At 42.4% G+C, this 23,930-nt stretch overlaps 1 protein-coding gene across 1 annotated transcript in view; it reads right to left on the bottom strand.

Annotated features, from left to right (window-relative positions):
* tdrd9 (tudor domain containing 9) overlaps positions 1–15,886 on the bottom strand; it is a 146,758-nt gene extending 130,872 nt beyond the window's left edge. Inside the window, exon 1 of the mRNA XM_087989480.1 lies at positions 15,753–15,886. Within this exon, the coding sequence (XP_087845606.1) occupies positions 15,753–15,886 (134 nt within the window). The remainder of the gene's footprint in view (positions 1–15,752) is intronic.
* Positions 15,887–23,930: the final 8,044 nt, after the last annotated feature.

Below are 23,930 nucleotides of genomic sequence, written 5' to 3'. Positions count from 1 at the left end.
ATCTAGCCCATTGTCCTACCTTGCAATTTTACTTGAATTTTTCTATGCTACAAACAAAATCTCAGCTAAATCTTCCAATGGGTGCCAAGTAAGGGAAGAACATAAAAATAAATATGCTTAATAATCATTGAAAGTGGGTGACATCTAAACCAGAGACCCTACACTGTAGGATCTCTGGTTTAGATCTCATCCACTTAAAAATAAATATACTTCATAATCATTTAATGTTCTGTAGGGTCTACACTATAGGGTCTCCTTCCCATCCACCTCCTCAAACCTTAATAAGGGTGTAAACTCGGTAAGTTCTTCGGGTTTCTTTTTTCTCTTCCTTGTTTAGTCCTGTGTGGGCTTTCAGATTAGCTGAGTATACCTGTTAGGGCAGTTGCATGTTCCTCCTGCAGAATGTGGCAGCTGCGGGACACGACATGTCTCCGCTGGCCACATCTGTAGGAAGTGCACCCAACTCGAGCTCCTCAAAAACCGAGTTAGGGAACTGGAGCTGGATGAGCTGTGGATCATCCGGGTGGCTGAGGGGGAAATTGAGAGGATGTACAGGGATGTGGTCTCTCCTCAGACACAGGGTAAGGACAGCTGTGTCACAGTCAGGGGGAGGAAAGGGAACTGACAGATTCCCTGTGGCTGTTTCCCTCAGCAATAAGTATACCGTTTTGGATACTGCTGGTGGGGACAGCCTACCAGGGGAAGTCAGAGTTGTCAGGTCTGCAGCATTGAGGCTCAGAAGGGTAGGGGGAGAACAAAAAAGCACTAGTGGTAGGGGACTCGATAGTTAGACCAACAGGAGATTTTGTGGTTGTCCAGTTAGAAGAAAGATGCGAAGGCTTTGGAAAGGGTGCAAAAGAGGTTTGCCAGGATACTGCCTGGACCAGAGGGCTTGTCTTACAAAGAGTGGTCGACTAAGCTGGGACTTTTCTCTCTGGAGAGGAAGAGGAAGAGATCGAGGTGTACAAGGTAATGAGAGGCATGGATAGAGTCAATAGCCAGAGGCTTTTCCCCAGGGCAGGATTGACTGCCACGAGGGGTCACAGTTTTAAAGATGCTAAGGAAAGTGTAAAGGAGACATCACAGGTAGGTTCTTTATGCAGAGTGTTGTGAACGCATGGAATGCGTTGCCAGCGGTGGTGGTCAAAGGAGAGTCATTAGGGACATTTAAGCGACTGCTGGACATGCACATGAACAGCAGTGAATTGAGTGGTGCGCAGGTTGTGTTATTTCATTTTAGATTAAGATTAATCCTCGGCACAACATTGTGGGCCAAAGGGCCTATTCTGTGCTGTAATTTTCTATGTTCTATGTTCTATTTCAAGAACGTCTTCCAGAACAAGAGAACAAGACCAAATGGTTGAAAGCAGATTGTTTAATGTTGCCTAACTCGAGCTGAATGCACAATGCTGACTAAAGAGATGCAAAAAAGCTGGAACATATTAATTCAACGTTATGCCAAGTCAGCTGTATTCCTCATTTCTTGTTAATGCTGACTAATCTTGGAATTAATCAGAACCTGAGAAAATGTCACCTGTCTCCTTGAAATACAAATGACATTTTAGAAATTAACTTTCAGCAATTGTTTTCTACACATAGCATTGTGCTTTCTCTTTGACTTACTAAGGTACAGCTAAATTTGTCTTTTCAATCCAACCAAAACATTCAGGTCTAAATACTAAGCAAATGGAATTACTCTGTCATTTTATTTTTTTGTATGAAACAGTCACATAATGACACGACTTTCAAAATTCTGAAATATTTGTCCTCATTAATTTGAATTACACGATTAGCTTTTTTTTTGAATATATGTGAGCAAGACAATTCTCACAGATCCATTCAAAACTCTACAGCAAAATATGTAACTGAAACTCGAAAGAATCCCAAAAGCTGGCAAACTTATCCAATGATCAACAGAAAATTCAGAAATCTGCCACCTACCTGAGTAAGGAACATGGCATTCAACCTGACGATCAGATATATTTGAAATTTCTGTGTTCATACATCCAACCCTGTCATGTCAAAGCTTTCAAAGTGAGTTGATTCCTAATGAAAATGGGATTTGTCCAGTTACACAATGTAGCAAACCAGAATTCAATAAACTAGGATGCACCCATTCATAACAGGATTGCTTTAATTTCCTCACTTCCAACATCCTACCGTCAGATATCCGCTTTCGGTCCTGCTTTGAACTGCCATCAGAATTCAAGCAGGTAAAATATGCTTCAGCTTCTAGTAATGCTGCTCTCCTATCTGGTAATGCAAAACACAGATGAGTATCGATAAAATATCTTTGCTAATTTCAGGACATTCCAAAGCATTGTACAACAAATGACGTACAACTGAATTCTGCTCTGCAATCTAATAAGTAGCTACAGCATCTCCCAAACAAATGGGATGATCTGATATTTTCTTATAGTGAGGTTAATCATTAGTCTGGATACTGGTGTTAGGTTCTTTTCCTTGAGATTCTTACACACTTGATGCAACTGCAAAATGCCAACTTCTGTGAACAGCCAAAATTTATTAAGTACAAGCTTTTGGAGGATCACTTAACACTTCACAATACTTGCGAAGCATGTCAAGCAAAGCTCTCCCTGAACAAGGGAACAGTCCTCCCTTTTTGCAGAATTTTACATCACCATCAGAATGCCCACAATACACACCCTGCTACTCCCCCAAAGTCATATGCCACTCAAGACAATGTAGGGATTTGAACATTCCATAACTGCAGGATCTGATTTACATTGTTGCTTAACTGCAGCATGTGGTTAGATTCTTAAATGCAGTGTTCTCATTATTTCTTAACTGTAGGAGATGTTTATTTAAATTGTTTCTTAACTGCAGGAGATGGCTATGCACATTGGTTCTGAACTGCAGGAGATAGCAATATAAATGTTTACATTCTGCCTGCAAGACATACTACCCTCTACCCCAGGACATCCAATTTCTGACAGGTCAGCAGAACAAATTAACCCTTTAACATCTCACTAGGGAGAACTTCTCTGCTCTCCTTCAAAATAATGTCAATGTATCTTGGATGTGCAAGCAATGAAGCATCTCAAATGGTGCAGCACTCAGAAGTGCAATGAAAAGTCAGTCAAGCACACTAACACAGCAATAAAACATTTGCGATGAAATCTAGAGCTTTTTATCATTACTGTTCATGATGATCTTAGTTTTCAAAATGGTCTAGCCCAGGAAAGACAGAATTATCTCTAGCATTTGCTATATTAAAGCCATCAAGGGTGTGGAGATAAAGTGAGAAATATTGCATTGAGATAGAGCCATGATCATACTGAATGGTAGATAAAAAGGTTCAACCAGCCAAATTTCCTACTCCTGTTCCTCGTTGTGTTCTGTCTGCATTCATAAGTTTGAAACTTAAACTACATTTTGGTCATAGTTTTAGAAAATATAATTGCGATATCAAAGGAAAAAAATGGGCTTAAAAATTGAACTGCAATAAATATATCTAGTACTTTATTTGAAAATAAAGGCAAACGTTCCTCATCATTTCTATTGTACATTGGATGCAAAAAGCAGCAATGCAATGAGCCATGAAACAGGAGTTAAAAGGCAAGCTGATATATCTCCGAGTGAGCTAATGAAAAACACTCATGGTAGTTAATCATTCATAGTTTTTACACTTTACTGGACTAATTTGTTGTGCATGAAGATAACAAAATAACGTTGGAAATAAAAGCCCATCACAACATAATTATTCAAAAATGTCCTTTCAATGTGTCCCATTTGCAGCATTCATTTGCATTTTTACCTCTACTACGAAGTTCTTCAATTTACTATCCATGCAAACAATTCTAGATTTGCACATCTCACTACCTCAAATCTGTGGCCTTGCTGTCCTATCCTCATAATTTTATTCTAATTTTTCCATTACCAACAAAATTGATAAAGCAGAGCCAATGGAATTAAGTATACTTCAATTTTAAGAAGGCTTTTGATAAAGTGTTCCACAAAAGGCTGGAGAGAAAGTTTAAAGACATGGGATAGGAGGTAATGTACTGACATGGATCAATGATTAGCTACAGACTAAAAACCCAGTCGATTAAACAGATCTTTCTCAGAGTAGCAGGCTGTGACCAATGATAAGCGGCTTCAGAAGGATTTGGACAGGCTTGGTAAATGATCGAGAACATGATAGGTGGAACACAATGTGAAAAATTGAGAGGGTATCCACATTAGAAGCAGAAACAAATGTGAAAAATATTTCTTAAATAAGAAGTTATAAAGTGTAGATGCACAAAGGAAACTAGATGTCTTTGTTGATACATTACTGAAGGCTCATATTGAGGTGCAGCAAGCAAGAGGGCAGTACAGTGACTCAGTGGTTAGCACTGCTGCCTCACAGCGCCAGACACCTGGGTTCAATTCCAGCCTCGGGTGACTGTCTGTGTGGAGTTTACACATTCTCCCCATGTCTGCGTGGGTTTCCTCCAGGTGCTCCAGTTTTCTCCCACAATCCAAAGATGTGCAGGTTAGGTGAATTAGCCATGCTATGTTGCCCATAGTGTTCGGGGATGTGTTAGTTAGGGGCAAATGTAGAGTAATAGGAGATTGGATTTAAGTGTAATACTCTGCAGAGGGTCGGTGTGGACTGACTGGGCCAAAGGGCCTGTTTCCACACTATAGGGATTCTATTCTATTAAGAAAGCTAATGGAATGTTAATGTTTTTTGCAAGAGGAAATGAGTGCAGTAGTGATGCAGCCTTGTTCCATTGTATCAGAGCTTGGTTAGGCCCTTCCTGAAGAAAATCTGCAAATCTTGATTTAGTTAGCTCAAGAAAGAAACTACTGTTTTTGGAGACAAGTCTCTTGATTAAGCTTAAAATATAAGCCATAACTATTAATTAAACCTGGGGCAGTGTTTGTAAAGGAATAAGATGGTGTTACTTTCTGAGTCTGTAGATTGTGAAGGAGCAAAAATGGCCTTTGCAGTGATATATACTTGTCAGATGTGGGAGTTTAAAGAGAGTTTAAGGGCTACTGCGGATTATATCTGCCATAAATGCTGTTGGATGCGAATCTTATCAGATCGAGTGGATCGGTTGGAGACACAGACAGAAGCGATGAGGAATTAACAACAGCAACAGGATGTGATGGATGGCAGTTATAGGAAGGGGGGAAAGTCTCAGATACAGTCACATAGATGGGTTAACTCCAGAAAGGGTGAGAGAGGTCAGCACCTAGGGCAGGAGTCTTTTGTGGATGTACCCATTTCAAACAGGTATGCTGTTTTGGAAAATGTAGGGGGTGATGGGTTCTCAGGGGAACGTAGCACGAACAGCCAAGTTTCTGGTATTGAGACTGGCTTTAATGCAAAGAGGGGTATTTTGACTTCCAAGAGATCAATTGTGTTTGGGGATTCTGTAGTCAGAGGTACAGACAGACATTTCTGTGACCAGCAGAATGGTGTGTTGTTTCCCTGGTGCCAGGATCAAGGATGTCTCAGAGAGGGTGCAGAATGTTCTCACAGGGGAGAGGGGCCAGCAGGAGGTCATTGTCCACATTGGACCCAATGACATAGGAAGGGAAAAGGTTGAAAGTCTGAAGGGACATTACAGAGAGTTAGGCAGAAATTTAAAAAGGTCTACAAGGGTGGTAATATCTGGATTACTACCAGTGCTATGAGCTAGTGAGGGCAGGAATAGGAGGATAGAGCAGATGAATGCATGGCTGAGGAGCTGGTGTATGGGAGAAGGATTCATATTTTGGATCATTGGAATCTCTTTTGGGGTAGAATTGACCTGTATAAGAAGGACAGATTGCACCTAAATTGGAAGGGAACTAATATACTGGCAGGGAAATTTGCTAGAATGGCTTGGGTGGATTTAACCTAGTAATTTTGGGGGGGGGGGGGTTGGGACCCAGGGAGATAGTGAGGAAAGAGATCGATCTGAGACGGGTACAGCTGAGAACAGAAGTGAGTCAAACAGTCAGGGCAGGCAGGGACAAGGTAGGACTAATAAATTAAACTGCATTTATTTCAATGCAAGGGGCCTAACAGGGAAGACAGATGAACTCTGGGCATGGTTAGGAACATGGGACTGGGCTATCATAGCAATTACGGAAACATGGCTCAGGGATGGGTAGGACTGGCAGCTTAATGTTCCAGGATGCAAATGCTACAGGAAGGATAGAAAGGGAGGCAAGAGAGGAGGGGGAGTGGCATTTTTTTGATAAGGGATAGCATTACAGCTGTGCTGAGGGAGGATATTCCCGGAAATACATCCAGGGAAGTTATTTAGGTGGAACTGAGAAATAAGAAAAGGATGATCACCTTATTGGGATTGTATTATAGACCTCCCAATAGGCAGAGGGAAATTGAGAAACAAACTTGTAAGGTGATCTCAGCTATCTGTAAGAATCATAGGGTAGTTATGGTAGGAGATTTTAACTTTCCAAACATCGAATGGGACTGCCATAGTGTTAAAGGTTTAGATGGAGAGGAATTTCTTAAGTATGTGCACGACAATTTTCTGATTCAGTATGTGGATGTACCTACTAGAGAAGGTGCAAAACTTGACCTACTCTTGGGAAATAAGGCAGGGCAGGTGACTGAGGTGTCAGTGGGGGAGCACTTTGGGGCCAGCGACCATAATTCTATTCGTTTTAAAATACTAATGGAAAAGGATAGACCAGATCTAAAAGTTGAAGTTCTGAATTGGAGAAAGGCCAATTTTGACAGTATTAGGCAAGAACCTTCGAAAGCTGATTGGAGGTAAAGGGACGGCTGGAAAATGGGAAGCCTTCAGAAATGAGATCACAAGAATCCAGAGAAAGTATATTCCTGTCAGATTGAAAGGGAAAGCTGGTAGGTATAGGGAATGCTGGATGACTAAAGAAATTGAGGGTTTGGTTAAGAAAAAGAAGGAAGCATATATCAGGTATAGACAGGATAGGTCGAGTGAATCCTTGGAAGAGTATAAAGAAAGTAGGAGTATACCTAAGAGGGAAATCAGTAGGGCAAAAAGGGGACATGAGATAACTTTGGCAAATAGAATTAAGGAGAATCCAAAGGGTTTTTACAAATACATTAAGGTCAAAAGGGTAACTAGGGAGAGAATAGGGCCCCTCAAAGATCAGCAAGCCGGCCTTTGTGTGGAGCCACAGAAAATGGGGGAGATACTAAATGAGTATTTTGCATCAGCATGTACTGTGGAAAAGGATATGGAAGATATAGACTGTAGGGAAATAGATGGTGACATCTTGCAAAATGTCCAGATTACAGAAGAGGAAGTGCTGGATGTCTTGAAACGGTTAAAGGTAGATAAATCCCGACGACCTGATCAGGTGTACCCGAGAACTCTGTGGGAAGCTAGAGAAGTGATTGCTGGGCCTTCTGCTGAGATATTTGTCGATAGTCACAGGTGAGGTGCCGGAAGACTGGAGGTTGGCAAACGTGGTACCAGTGTTTAAGAAGGACGGTAAAGACAAGCCAGGGAACTATAGACCAGTGAGCCTGACCTTGGTGGTGGGCAAGTCGTTGGAGAGAATCCTGAGGGACAGGATGGACTTGTATTTGGAAAGGCAAGGACTGATTCGGGATAGTCAACACAGCTTTGTGCGTGGGAAATCATGTCTCACAAACTTGATTGAGTTTTTTGAAGAAGTAATAAAGAAGATTGATGAGGGCAGAGCAGTAGATGTGATCTATATGGACTTCAGTAAGGCATTCGACAAAGTTCCCCATGGGAGACTGATAAGCAAGGTTAGATCTCACAGAATACAGGGAGAACTAGCCATTTGGATACAGAACTGGCTCAAAGGTAAAGACAGAGGGTGGTGATGGAGGGTTGTTTTTCAGACTGGAGGCCTGTGACCAGTGGAGTGCCACAAGAATCGGTGCTGGGTCCCTTTACTTTTTGTCATTTACATAAATGGTTTGGATGCGAGCATAAGAGGTATAGTTAGTAAGTTTGCAGATTACGCCAAAATGGGAGATGTAGTGGACAGCGAAGAGGGTTACCTCGGATTACAACAGGATCTGAACCAGATGGGCCAGTGGGCTAAGTGGCAGATGGAGTTTAATTCAGGTAAATGCGAGATGCTGCATTTTGGGAAAGCAAAACTTAGCAGGACTTATACATTTAATGGTAAGGTCCTAGGCCGTGTTGCTGAACAAAGAGACCTTGGAATGCAGATTCATAGCTCCTTGAAAGTGGAGTCACAGGTATATAGGATAGTGAAGAAAGCGTTTGGTATGCTTTCCTGTATTGGTCAGAGTATGGAGTACAGGAGTTGGGAGGTCATGTTGCGGCTGCACAGGACACTGTTGGAATATTGGATGCAATTCTGGTCTCCTTCCTATCGGAAAGATGTTGTGAAACTTGAAAGGGTTCAGAAAAGATTTACAAGGATGTTGCCAGGGTTGGAGGATCTGAGCTACAGGGAGAGGCTGAACAGGCTGGGGCTGTTTTCCTGGAGCATCGGAGGCTGAGGGGTGACCTTATAGAGGTTTACAAAATTATGAGGGGCATGGATAGGATAAATAGACAAAGTCTTTTCCCTGGGGTCGGGGAGTCCAGCACTAGAGGGCATAGGTTTAAGGTGAGAAGGGAAAGATATAAAAGAGACCTAAGGGGCAACTTTTTCACGCAGAGGGTGGTACTTGTATGTAATGAGCTGCCAGAGGATGTGGTGGAGGCTGGTACAATGCAACATTTAAGAGGCATTTGAATGGGTATATGAATAGGAAGGGTTTGGAGGGATATGGGCCAGATGCTGGCAGGTGGGACTAGATTGGATTAGGATATCTGGTCGGCATAGACAGGTTGGACCGAAGGGTCTGTTTCTGTGCTGTACATCTCTGTGAGTCTATGAGTGCAACAACCGTTCATCAGATTTGTTCCTAAGATGGCAGAACAGTACTATGAAGAGCTTGGGCAAACTGGGTTTGTATTCTCTCGTTTCAAAGAATGGGAGGTGATCTCATTGAAACCTACAAAATACTTTAAAAGGGACAGAAAGGGTGGATAGACACAAATACTTCCTCTGGTCGGGAGTCTAAAACCGGGAGGTATAATTTTAAAATGACAGTCCAACAGGAGAAATTTTATTCAGAGGGTTGTGAACCTTTGGAATTCTCTACCTCAGTGGAGTGTGGAAGTTCAATCTTTGATAATGTTAAGGTAGAGATTAATAGATCTGATTACTAATATTGTACAAGAATGTGGGGATGGGATCATTTTTCCTCGGATGGAGATGGCTAGCACGAGGGGGCATGGCTTTTTATTGAGGGGTGATAGATTTAGGACTAATGTCAGAGGTAATTTCTTTACAGAGGAGTAGGGGCGTGGAAAGCATTGCATGCAACAATTGTAGACTGACCAACTTTTAGGGCATTTAAATTGTCTTATGATAAACATATGGATGAAAATGAAATAGTGTAGGTTAGGTGGACTTCAGATTGGTTCCACAAGTTGGCACAACATCAAGGGCTGAAGAGTCTGTACTGCACTGTAATGTTCTATGTTCTATATCTAAAAGATGTTCAAGGTTTCGATCAGATTGAATAGCAGGGCAGACTTAGCATTCTGAATAGCCTATGCCTGTTCCTATGTATCTTTTCCATACCACTGGTACATAGCTCAATAAGACCACCTGACAATAGCTACTTGAAAACTGACATTTGCTAAATTTGTTAAACTGATGTCTTAATTAACAGCCCTGACAGAACGGTCAGCCTCATTATCTTCCTCACATTGCCTCAAGCAATTGTAGAGTACACTCACCTGTAAAACATGCAAGATACGTTTCACTGTACCTCAGTACATGACTGTGATAAATCAAATCAATTAACTGTTTACAATGTTTGAGTCACCAAAACTGCACGTTTTAAAGTGTGGTCTGTTCACAGTTCTAAAGTTTAATCAAGACCACCTCTAATTTTCAATCTCAGAGTCAAAAGCAACTTGGAATTGGGAAGCGAGAATTCATTAGACTGGTGAACTGGAGAGGGAATCCTGAGGGACAGGATTTATATGTATTTGAAAAGATAAGGACTGACCAGGGATAATCAACATGGATTTGTGCATGCAAAATCTCTCACTAACTTGACTGAGTTTTCTGAAGTAACAAAGAGGATTGATGAGGGCAGAGCAGTGGACATGATTTCTATGGACATCACTAAGACATTCAACAAGATTCCTCATGGTAGACTGGTTAGCAAGGTTAGATCTCATGGAATATAGGGAGAACAGAACATTTGGATACAGAATTGGCTCAGAGGTCGAAGACAGAGGATGGAGGTGGAGGGTTGTTTTTCAGACTGGAGGCCTGTGACCAGTGGAGCGCCACAAGGATCGGTGCTGGGTCCTCTACTTCTTTTCATTTGTAAAAAATGATTTGGGCGTGAACATAGGAGGTATAGCTAGTAAGTTTGCAGATGACACCAAAATTGGAGGCATTGTGGACAGCGAAGGTTACCTCAGATTACAACGGGATCTTGATCAGATGGGCCAATGAAGGGGCAGATGGAGTTTAATTTAGACAAATGCAAGGTGCTGAATTTTGGGAAAGCAAATCGGAGCAGGATTTATACACTTAATGGGGAGTGTTGCTGAACAAAAAGACCTTGGAGTGCAGGTCCATAGTTTCTTGAAAGTGGAGTCTCAGGTAGATAGCATAGTGAAGGTGGTGTTTGGTATGTTTTCCTTTATGAGTCAATGCACTGAGTATAGGAGTTGGGAGGCCATGATGCAGCTGTACAGGGCATTGGTTAGGCACTATTGGAATATTGCATTCAATTCTGGTCTCCCTGCTTTCGGAAAGATGTTGTGAAGCTTGAAAGGGTTCAGAAAAGATTTACAAGGTTGTGGCAATAATTGAGGGTTTGAGCTATACGGAGAGGCTGAATAGACGAGGGCTATTTTCCCTGGAGCATCGGAGGCTTCCCTGGGATGGGGGAAGTCCAGAACGAGACGCATAGGTTTAGGGTGAGAAGAGACCTAAAGGGCAATTTTTTCATGCAGAGGGTGGTGCCTGTATGGAATGAGCTGCCAGACGAAGTGGTGGAGGCTGATACAATTGCAACATTTAAAAGGCAGCTGGATGGGTACGTGAATAGGAAGGGTTTGGAGGGACATGGGCCACGTGCTGGGAGGTGGGACTAGATTGGGTTGGGATATCTGCTCAGCATGGACAAGTTGGACCGAAGTGTCTGTTTCCGGGCTGTACGACTCTATCCATCTATCTCTCTCTCTCTTTAATCAAATCTATGACTCTATAAAAAATTTCCATCCAAGCAAATGCTTCCAATGATTTAATTTATGGACATATGACCATAAAATGTAGCAATGGAAAAAATGTTTTGTTTATAAATACACACACCAATATAAAGACAGCAATGTTAGTACTTTAACTATGGAAATGATCTTTTATACAGATGTCAAGTAGTATCAGTTCGTACTGAACTTGTACCTCAGAAACTAATCAATACTTTGAAGCAAGCTCTGCAAGACTCCATCAACAACGCTGAAGAGAGTGAGCAGCAAAGCGTCAAACAACAATGGACGAAAACATATGCAACAAAGAACAAAACTGTGTACGAATATAAAGAAGAAATTCCAACTATTTCAAGTTATGTAGACAAAAGTCAACATAATATCCAACCAACTGTAGTGGAAAAGATTCGGAACCTTCCACAATACTACTCTTCCAATAACATAGATAGCAAGTAACAGAATCATGGATTTTTAGAATCCCTACAGTGCAAATAGAGGTCATTCAGCCCATCAGGTTTACACTGACCCTCAAACAGCATTTTGCCCAGGCAATCCCCACATTTACCATGGCAAATCAACCTATTCTGTACATCTCTGGACACTGCAGAGCAATTTAACATGACCAATCCACCGAATCTGCACATCTTTAGACCACTGGAGAAAACCAGAACAAACAGTAGAAGCCAACATGTATACAATGAGAACTTCACAGAGACAAAGCTAGAATCAAACCCGGATCCCTGGTGCTGTGAGGTAGCAGTGCTAACTAACCACTGTGCTGGTAGCATAATTATGCAGTAAATGTAAATGTAAATCTTTTCTAGAGCCTATCCCAAACTTTCATCTTACCACTTTGGGAGGGAATCAGAGATTAGGCATCTCAAAACCCTGTCCAAGAAGACAATCTCATGGTCACAGCCATATACCTCAAAACATTAACTGATAATAATTCATAGAAATTTCCATTTCATCAGCAACTCAAAATAGCAACAGTAGAGGACTGGAAACAATTCATCCTTCATTTCATCATAAAATATACTTAGCACAATTTAGCACAGGACCACTGCTTGCAAAACTGGAACCCTAACAATGATGTCTGTCGACATTGCCAGCAGCTAACCTTAAAAATCGCCCAACACTAATGTCTACCAATTTTCAGGTCTCTTGCTTTTGATATGTGGTGAAACCAACAGGACCAGACAATTATTTATTTATATTACTGTGTTTTGTTTGGACATATACTTTGATTGTTCAAATTGAATACGGCGTAGATGCTTAACCGTGTCCATTAAATTTCAAGACAGTTCATATACATTTTGTGCATGAGGAGGCCAATTGGTCCCCTTAACCTGCTCCATCATTTAGTAAGATCACGGTGATTACAGAAAAGTTTATGAACTCTGGAGTAAAGCCATGCAACATTTTAGGGAGATAAGAGATGGGGATTATCATATTCAATTGCTTGAAAAGTTGCCTTTGAAAGACCCCGGGTACCTCCAGGCTAATAGCTGCCCAGTAGCTTCTCTTGGACTTAGCTTTCCAGTTTGCAGATTCAAGTGGTCAGAAAAGAATGAACATCAGGAGCTGCATCTCTTTGCCTTTCACAGCAAAGGTTTCAGGAAATGTGCTGAAGTTTCCAATTATTAGCATTCCTAACACCTTTATAAACCCTTAAAAACTGAGTGGAAGATATTGATCCAAGTCTTTCGAAAGTCTTTAGTGCCATCAGCCTAAGTCATTATATTCCATGCTTATTCAAAAGGGGCGTTTTTCCCTAACCTGAAAAAAATTCTCCAAAGACTGTTGTCTTGTATGTTGTGTTCAGGAATAACAAGTCTTAACTCAATTCCAATTAAATGTTAACCAGAATTTACCACCAGTTTTAAGAGAAGGTTTTGTGATATAATAAAGATTACTTATAATTCATTAAAGAACCTTGGTGAAAGTCTCTTTTATTCAAATAGGGCAAAAGGGAATCAATTGGCCAATTTGATGATTGAATCAAAACATTTATTTGAATAATAAGCTTGATTATCAACATCGTCCTCAGAGCACAGCTGCAACAAAACTAATCTGCGATTCATGTACTGAGATGCCCAAGCTTTGAAATTTCAAAGAAGAAGCCTCAACAATTATAACCATAAAACTGCAAGTTTGTGGTTCAAAATAAATCCAATTCATAATATACTTTCTGCTAACATTTCCATCCATGGCCCACAGGTGTCCAACAAAGGCCAACAATAGAAACATCGGTCTTTCTATTTGGGCACCTTAAACCTCAAAGACAAAATATTGAACTTCACAACTTAGAAGTGTGACCTCAGAATTCCAATACGTCCATCCAGTGTCCTCCCTGACCATGTCTTGTTTGCGTTTTGTTCACTTTGCTCTCAGCAGAGCGCACCAATTATCTCTTCACAGTTAACATTTATTTCTACTTTATACATCGAACTCTCCTTTACCACCATTATGAACGCCATGGTTGACTGAGCAATTTGTTCCACTTTCTCTGCCTCCCCCTCTATTTACAGTCCAAAAGCCATGACTTTCCAGCTTCCTTCAATTCCAAAGGTTTCAGGAAATGAAATGCTAATTGTTTCTCTCTCCACAGATGCTGTAAGACTTGCTCAGGTTTCTCCAATATTTTATCTTTTAATTTGATTTCCAACACTTGCAGAATGGTTAAGCTGTTGTGGGACATTCTGAGAAATAAGAATCACATGCATTTGTAAAGGCAAGAACTGATTAAGGATCATCAGCATGGCTTAGAGTGTGGGAAATCGTGTTTCACAAATTTGATTCAGTTGTTTGAAGAGGTTACCACGCAGATGGATAAGGGTAGAGTGGTAGACATTATCTACATAGACTTTAGTAAAGCTTTTGACGAGGTCCTGCATGGTAGACTGGTTAGCAAGATTAGATCACATGACATCCAGGGAGAGATTGCCAATTGGATACAAAATTGGCTTGATGGTAGAAGGTTGCTATTCACAGACTGAAGGTCTGTCAACAGCAGTGCACACAGGGATTTGGCTCTGGGTCCACTATTGTTCATTATTAATATCAATGATTTGGATGACAATATAGGACATATGGTTGCAGAGGATACCAAAATAGGTGATATGGTGGACTATGAAGGTGGTTATTTCGGTGTACAACGAAATCTTGATCAGATGGGCCAATGAGCCGAGAAACGCCAGGAGGAGTTTAATTTAGATAAATGCAAGGTGTCAGTAAGGCAAACCAGAGCAGAATACATACAGTTAATAGTGGGGCCCTGAGGAGTGCTGCTGAACAGAGAGACTTAGGGGTGCAGATTCATACTTAATTGAAAATGGCATCGCGGGTGGACAGGGAGGTGAAGGAGGCATTTGGCATGCTTGCCTTCATTGATCAGACCACTGAGTACAGGAGTGGGGAGGTCATTTTGTGACTGTACAAGACATTGGTAAAGCCACTTTAGAACATTGTGTACAATTCTGGTTGTCTTCCACAAAGTTTTGTGTTTCAATCCCAGCTATTCACAATCAATATCAGTGATTCAGGGACCAAATGTTATATTTCTAAACTTGCTGAAAATGAGGTGAGAACATGAACTGTGAGGAGGATGCAAAAAGGGCTTTCAGGAGATTTGACTTGCAAGAACATGGCAGATGGAATATAACATGAAAAACACAAATTATCCACTTAGGTAGGAAAGGACTGAAATGCAGAATATTTCTTTAATGCTAAAAGATTGGGAAGAGTTGACCTAGATATTCATGTTCATAAGATACTGAAATCTAAAATGCAGATATATCAAGCAAAACGGTAAATATGCTTCCAGTTATTGCAAGAGGATTTGAGTACAGATGTAAAGAGGTACTGCTGAGACTGCTCAAAGAGTACCGCATTCAGTTTTGGTCTCCTTTCCCAAGGAAGGATATAACTGCCTGAGAGGTTGTGTGATAAAGGTAGGACTGATCTCCTGGCAAGTATGACTGACCAGAGACAGAGAAGACTGGCCCTATATTCTCTGCAGTTAAAAGAATGAGGGGTGATCTCACTGAAGCATACCAAATTCTAAAAGAACTTGATAGAGTCGATGCAAGAACATTTCCCCTAGCTGGGGAAATCTACAGCTTAATCAGTCAGCCACTGCAAAAGTTTATTTCATTGGACACAATATTTACATTGAAAGAAGAATAAAGAGGAGCCAATAAAACCAGTAATGTTAGTCTGTCCATCTCACTTAGTATTTTCATTTAAATTAATTCAGTTGCTAAGTTTTAAAATCCATACCATGAATTTAACATCTAAAGAAATGTAGATTTACCATTAAATATAACCATAGGCCTTGATGTATCTGTGCATAGGAAATGTGAATATTGGTGCCCATTTCCCAGATGAGGGAAGGAGAGAGAGAATATGTCTCCCTCAGACGCTACCAGAGTTGCTGAGTTTCTCCAGCAAGTTATGTTTTGGTTTGTTTGTGAAACCCACATGTGGTGTTTGTCGATTTCTCACCGCTTCAGTCGAGGCTTTTCAGGCTTCACTTCCTCCTCCAAGCTCGAGGCATCAGCCAACAGTTCGACGCCGGTAACGGTTTTCCCGATGGTGAACCAGTCCTGTATTTGCTGCGCCATCAGATTTCGAATCATGGTGCACGAGCAACAACTTTCCAACACGCGGATCAGAACGAGACAGCACAAATGTCATCTGCGCCTGCGCACTGTCGCACATCTGAACGGCTTTTCGGACCAGCGCATGTGCAGATCTGTTTGCTGGGCTCAGGAGTTGTTTAATAAGCATCCGTGGAGGGAAAGTAGAGTTAGAGTTTTGGGTCCAGTGTTTCTTCTTCAGAACTAATGGTAGCTAGGAAACGGTTGCTCTGTATGCTGAATCCTTGTTGAAGGATTATACAATGAGTGGAGGTAGAACTCAGAGAGAATTGCTAACATCTGCGGCACGGTGGCACAGTGGTTAGCACTGCTGCTGCCTCACAGCGCCAGAGACTCGGGTTCAATTCACGCCTCAGGCGACTGACTGTGTGGAGTTTGCACGTTCTCCCCGTGTCTGCGTGGGTTTCCTCCCACGGTCCAAAGATGTGCAGGGTCGGGTGAATTGGCCATACTAAATTGCCCGTAGTGTTAGGTAAGGGGTAAATGTAGGGGTATGGGTGGGTTTCGCTTTGGCGGGTCGGTGTGGACTTGTTGGGCCGAAGGGCCTGTTTCCACACTGTAATCTAGGAGAAATCTAATCTAGGAGAAAGGGCAGTTGGCCAGACAATAAAAATGAACGGATAATGGTGAGCTGGGCAAAAAGAAAAGCTGATAATAGGGAGTATTGGTGGGGAGAAGTGGCACTATCATCACAGCCAAACCATTTAGACTTCTGACTAAAGTTCAGCTAAAGCCTTTCCCTCTGCACTGAAGTTCAACCTGGTTCTGGATCAGTGGTGCTGGAAGAGCACAGCAATTCAGGCAGCATCCGAGGACAGGCAAAATCGACGTTTCGGGCAAAAGCCCTTCATCAGGAATAAAGGCAGAGAGCCTGAAGCGTGGAGAGATAAGCTAGAGGAGGGTGGGGGTGGGGAGAGAGTGGCATAGAGTACAATAGGTCAGTGGGGAAGGAGATGAAGGTGATAGGTCAGGGAGGAGAGGGGGGAGTGGATAGGTGGAAAAGGAGCTGGGCAGGTCGGACAAGTCCGGACAGGTCAGGGGATCGAGTTGCGGGAGGTTAGAAGCTAGGATGAGGTGGGGGAAGGGGAAATGAGGAAGCTGTTGAAATCCACATTGATGCCTGGGGTTGAAGTGTTCCGAGGCGGAAGATGAGGCGTTCTTCCTCCAGGCGTCTGGTGGTGAGGGAGTGGCGGTGGAGGAGGCCCAGCACCTCCATATCCTCGGCAGAGTGGGAGGGGGAGTTGAAATGTTGAGCCACTGGGCGATTTGGTTGATTGGTGCGGGTGTCTCGGAGATGTTCCCTAAAGCGCTCTGCTAGGAGGCGCCCAGTCTCCCCAATGTAGAGGAGACCGCATCGGGAGCAACGGATACAATAGATGATATTAGTGGATGTGCAGGGGAAAACTTTGATGGATGTGGAAAGCTCCTTTGGGGCCTTGGATAGAGGTGAGGGAGGAGGTGTGGGCGCAGGTTTTACAGTTCCTGCGGTGGCAGGGGAAAGTGCCAGGATGGGAGGGTGGGTCGTAGGGGGGGCGTGGACCTGACCAGGTAGTCACGGAGGGAACGGTCTTTGCGGAAGGCGGAGAGGGTGGGGAGGGAAATATATCCCTGGTGGTGGGGTCTGTTTGGAGGTGGCGGAAATGTCGGCGGATGATTTGGTTTATGCGAAGGTTGGTAGGGTGGAAGGTGAGCACCAGGGGCGTTCTGTCCTTGTTGCGGTTGGAAGGGTTGGGTCTGAGGGCGGAGGTGCGGGATGTGGATGAGATGCGTTGGAGGGCATCTTTAACCACGTGGGAAGGGAAATTGCGGTCTCTAAAGAAGGAGGCCATCTGGTGTGTTCTATGGTGGAACCGCTCCTCCTGGGAGCAGATACGGCGGAGGCGGAGGAATTGGGAATACGGGATGGCATTTTTGCAAGAGGTAGGGTGGGAAGAGGTGTAATCCAGGTAGCTGTGGGAGTCGGTGGGTTTGTAGAAGATGTCAGTGTCAAGTTGGTCGTCACTGATGGAGATGGAGAGGTCCAGGAAGGGGAGGGAGATGTCAGAGATGGTCCAGGTAAATTTAAGGTCAGGGTGGAATGTGTTGGTGAAGTTGATGAATTGCTCAACCTCAAGTTCAACCTCTGAGCCAGTAACTAGGTGCCTTTCATTCTGTGCGAAGGCAAAGACAATTACTTGACTGACCAGGATCGCTCCATTTGAGGGACCGAGTGCTCCCTGCTCATAAACAATCCAATGTTCTGAGGTTGATGCATTTCTGTACCTCAATTGTGTGCTTGGAGGGTTCAGGGAGACACTGTACCTATTGACCAGGGAGGCAGCTCTATCTAGATAAGGAAGATTAATGAGATGCAAATACATGCAATTAGGCTTCTTGTTAAGAATTTGATCTTGCCATCTAAGAAGAAGTATTTAAAAGTGACAATTTAATTCAATGATGAGAATCTGATTTTTTGACTCTGGTCTGATTAAATCATCATGCTTACCATTATTCTTGCTACCTCAGCAAGGGAAAAATGATAAAATTAATGTTTTCTTCCCAAGAGCACAGGATTACTCCATTGAGAGTTTGTCATGATTCATAGATTACAAAGCAATGTATTGCAGATTCTGGAAATGTGAAATAAATGTGTAATAATCTGGAGGTCAGACAGAACCTGTGGAGGGTTTCAAGTTGATGGCCCCCTTTATCAGAACGGAGACAAGATGGAAATTGAATATGTTTGTGCAAGTCAAAAGTGAGAAGAGGAGGAACAACAAAAGGGAAGATTTGTAACCAGGTGGGAAAGCAGGAGAGCTTAAATCACAAAGGTTTAACAGTATGAGAGCTAAAGAGAATCAGTGCGAACAATGAAAACACAAAAGATTGGTCGAGGTGAATAGATGTAGAGCAGCTATACAATGCCTATGAAGGAAGGAAAAAAATCCGACACACCAAACCCACAACAAAAATGGAAACAAAATGAGGACACATGGTGTCATAGAGATGTACAACACGGAAAAAGACCCCTTGGTAGATATCCTACGTTACCTAGTCCCATTTGCAAGCACTTGGCCCATATCCCTCTGAACCTTTCCTATTCATATACTCATCCCGATGCCTTTTAAATGCTGTATTATACCAGCCTCCACCACTTCCCTTGGCAGCTTATTCCATACGTGCACCACCCTCTGTGTGAAAAAGTTGCCCCTTAGGTCTCTTTAATATCTTTCACCTCTCCTCTTAAACCTATGCCCTCTAGTTCAGGACTCCCCTGCCCTAAAGAAAAGACCTTGTCCATTTATCCTATCCATGCCCCTCATGATTTTATAAACCTCTATAAGGTCACCCCTCAGGCTCCGTTGCTCCAAGGAAAACAGCCCCAGCCTATTCAACCTCTCCCTATAGCTCAAATCCTCCAACACTGGCAACATCCTTGTAAATCCTTTCTGAACCCATACAAGTTTCACAACATCCTTCCGACAGGAAGGAGACCAGAATTGTATGAATATTCCAAAGTGGCCTAACCAATGTCTTGTACAGCCGCAACATGGACTCCCAACTCCTATACTCAATGCTCTGATCAATAAAGGAAAGCATAGCAAATACCTTCTTCACTATCCTATCTACCTGAGACTGTTTTCAACAAACTATGAAGCTGCACTCCAAGGTCTCTTTGTTCAGCAACACTCCCCAGGACCTTACCATTAAATGTATAAGTCCTGCTCTGATTTGCTTTTCCAAAATGCAGCACCTTAAATTTAGCTAAATTAAACTTCATCTGCCACTCATCTGATCTAAAATTGTTGAATTCAGTGACGTGTCCAGAAGGATTTTGGGGGCAACGACAAAACAATGCTGCTCCTCCACCTTGTGTTGAGCTTCAGTGGAATATAGTAGCAAGCCATGGACAGAAAAATCAGAGTGGGAACAAGATGAATAATTTAAAAGGCAGAAAGGGTCATGCTTGCAGATAAAATGGTCAGAGGCCTGCTGATGGGAGAGGGAAAATGTTTTTGGTAATGGCATTTCCTTGGTGGTGAGCTCAGTTTCAAACACTTACACTTCTGTTTCAATTAACTTTGAGCTCAGCATGACAGTAGACTATTCTTCCATCTTCAACTATATCTTTGGCCAGGAGCATTACCACTGATTGGAGACCCTTTTACCCATCTACAATATCTTTCCTGTATGTGGGCCTGCCCTCTTGGCCTCATAGGTAAAAGCAATGACTGCAGATGCTGGAAACCAGATTTTGGATTAGTGGTGCTGGAAGAGCACAGCAGTTCAGGCAGCATCCGAGGAGCAGCAAAATCGATGGTTTGGGCAAAAAGCTTTATTCATCAGGAATGAAGCTACCCTACTTTCATGCATCTCAGTAATGCCTGCCTTTTCAGTGATGATGTGGAACATTCCTTAATCAGCCTACTGTGGTCTAATTCCTTTTTTCCAAGGACCTTTGATGACTGAATTAGTGCTCCATCCCATTCTTAGCAAAAAGATAATTATCTTGGTTTTCAATTTCCATCCTGTGCTCAACTTCAACTCGGACTCTTCCCTTCTCTTCCCGAATTTCTCTAAATCTTTTTCAGTACTTAATATTCATTGCAAGCCTGTGGATTCCCAGAGCTATCATGACTATGTTTCTGACATGCTGCATACTGCAATGAATCTATTCCATTTTCACTTTCTTGGTTTGCATTACATCAGTTCAGATAGTACAACCTTCAATACTAACAATTCTGATGCATCTTCACACACTTATCTCTCAGCCCTTTCTCTCTCCCCAAGATTTAACATAGGTTCCCCTTGTACTTAACTTTAACCTTTCCCCCAATTTTAACCTTTCCCCCATTCACATTCAGCAGATCACCTTCTGCCACATTCAATGTTTTGCCACTGCCAAAAACATCTTGCCTTGTTTCTGCCTTTCAATGTTCTAAAGGGATCTTTCCTTCTGGAACACATGATTCTATTCCCCATTTATCCTCAATATTCCCTCTTTCCATCAGCACCATTCCACTTGAGCACAGGAGATGCAATATCTGTGCTTGTATCTCCTAATTTCTCAAAATTAAGGCCCCAAACAAACCTCTCCCAAGTCAAACAGCGATTAACTTATTTTTCTTTTAATTTAATATATGGCATTTGCTGTAACAGAAAATTATCTGAATGCAAGATCTTTATTCAAGATTTTTATTGAACACAAATTTCCCCTTTCGCTGTGGTGGTTTCAAACCTGTCAAAGTTAAGAATTTCAGAGTTTGTTTTCAATTCAAATTTAGCACAATTTACCTTTTCATTTTATTCTAGTTGTCTGACATTTAATCCACTGTTTTCATCATTTATAAAGAGTAATATTGTGCAGAGAATATTTTGAGTTAAAAATATGTGCACTCAACCTAACTTGACTGAAATATCCATTGAAACCAACTGAGTGAGCTCTCTTTTCTGTTTATTAAATTTTTTTTCATCAAAGTGCTTAAAAATAACATTAACTGAATGCCATATGATAGGCTGGTAGAAAGGAGTTTGCTGTGATATTTTAGTTATTGCTTTCTTCTGCTACACCTAAATTATATCAATTAATATTATGAGGTCCCAGGGCTAAAGCTGATTAACACTCATTGACAACATTTTGAAGATGTATCAGCATAAACCCAAGGTAATGAGTTCACCAATTGTAGGAAGAAGCTTCATTGATGATCATTGATATTGATGGCCTAAATCCTTTGAGCAGCAGCGATGCGAAGGTGAGTACTCTGCACACCAGATTCTACAATGCTAGAGTCATAGAGTCAAACAGCACAAAAACAGACCCTGTGACCCAACTTGTCCATGGCAACTAAGTTTCCTACACTGAACGAGTCCCATTTGCCATATGTTTCTAAATCTTTCCTATCTTTATACCTGTCCAAACATCTTTTATATGTTGTAATTGTACTCAGCTGTACCACTTCCTCTGGCAACTTGTTCCAAAAATACAACAGCATCTGTGTGAAAACGTTGCCACTCAGGTCCCTTTGAAATCTTTCCCCCTTACCAAGAACCTGTGCCCTCAAGTTTTGGACTTCCCTATCCAGGGGAAAAGACATTGGCTATTCACCTTATCAATGCCCCTCATGATTTTATGAATCTCTATGATGTCACCCCTCAGCCTCATATGCTCCAGCCTATCGAGACTACCCTTATAGTTTACAGCTGATTATTCTGGCCTTGAATCTTGCTGGAGTAGGGGCTGTAATTGTAACAAAGGTGATAAACTGTCAAATTTGGTAGTGAGATTCAGAAGTTTGGCATTACAACTTTTAAAACTTGCTAGGCACTACAAATGGTACAATGGATGAGGCATTGTAATCCATCAGTAAGCTGAGAGGATTTTTCACTCTAGTGTAGCTCATCCCCAACCATTTTCTCAGCATCTTTTTACTAGCTTTTGTGAAAGGAGTGGCCAGAACTACTCAGCTACTGTTGTGAAGAGGCGGCCTGCATCAGCAAGGAAGTCTTAAATTCAATCTGGTGTACTGTGTATCACGCCACAGCCCACCACCCCACCATCCTCCGCCCCTGACTTTTCCTCTCAGCTGTCCATCACTATGGGATCCCTTCCATGCATCAAAAGTGTTCCATAAGCTGCATCACATTTGCAGGTTGACTAAAACTCCAGGTAACCTCTGTCCAATGATCACATTTGGCCTCTTATTTATCTTAATAAATGCTATATACCACTTGCAGGGAGTCAACGTGCTGATCAGCAATGGAAAATTTCACATCTGTATGCCTCCATTCCCGCTCTCATACTGACACCAAAATCCAGCCCTTAATACCAATTGGAGCACTTAACGTCACAATGCAGTGAGAAGAGATTCAATAAAGGTGTAAATGTCCTAATAGAAAATAAAGGGCCCTTTTGCAGAGGAGTGTAGGAGGCAGGTGCATGAACAGGGCAGAACCAAGGATTATTTATTTTGTTACGAAAATTGACAAGAAAGTCAGGGAGATAAACATTTTACTCTGAGAGATGGTACGGTCTGGAATATAAGCCTGAAAACTGTAGTGGAATGTGATGCAACATTCATTGCTCATAATGTTAAACTTCTCCAGTTTCCATCCAAAACATATTAATATAGCCATCCCCTCTGGACAAGCCCAATGCATACATAGCATCTATTCAGATGAGGAGAACGTGACGAGCACTTGCAAGTACTCAGGGGTGCCCTCAAAAGGACAGGATACGATGCTCAACTCATTGACCACCAGTTCCAACTTGCCACAGTGAGGAACCGTAATGGCCTCCTCAGGAGACAGACACGAGCTGCAATCGACAAGGTACCGTTTGTTGTCCAGTACTTCCAGATCCGAAAAACTACGCTATGTTCTTCGCAGTCTGCAACACGCCAAGACCTTCCCCACACCTCCACTCCTTGCCTTTCAACAACCACCAAACCTCAAAAAGATCATTGTTCATTGCCCAGCTTTCAGGACAATACCATACAACCTTGTCACGGTCGACGCTGCAAGACGCGGCAGAATGTCGACATGGATACCACCATTACACATGGAGACACCTCCCACCATGTACGTGCCAGGTACTCATGCGACTCAGCCAACGTTGACTATCTCAAATGCTGCAGGCAAGGATGTCCTGAGGCATGGTACATTGGCAAGACCAAGCAGAGGCTACGGCAATGGATGAAGGGACACAGCATAACTATCAAAAGATAGGAATGTTCGCTCCCAGTTGGAAAACACTTCAGTGATCCGGGACATTCTACCTCGGACCTTTGGGTGACCATCCTCCAAGGCAGACTTTGGGACAATCAACAACAAAAAGTAGCTGAGCAGAGGCGGATAGCCAAGTTTGGTACCCATGGGGATGACCTCAACTGGGACCTTGGGTTCATGTTACACTAAAGGTGACCCCATTACACTACACACACACCCTCTCTCATATGATAACACATACACTCCCACACACATCCTCTAACAGACTTATACACCTTTGCACTCTCACTCACACACTCTCATAACCCCCCTCCTCCCC

The sequence above is a fragment of the Chiloscyllium plagiosum genome, unplaced genomic scaffold (assembly GCF_037043375.1).
Source record: "Chiloscyllium plagiosum isolate Xiang-an unplaced genomic scaffold, Cpla_swu_hap1 HiC_scaffold_8, whole genome shotgun sequence".
Lineage (NCBI taxonomy): Eukaryota > Metazoa > Chordata > Chondrichthyes > Orectolobiformes > Hemiscylliidae > Chiloscyllium > Chiloscyllium plagiosum.
This window is presented reverse-complemented; position numbering and strand designations above follow the sequence as displayed.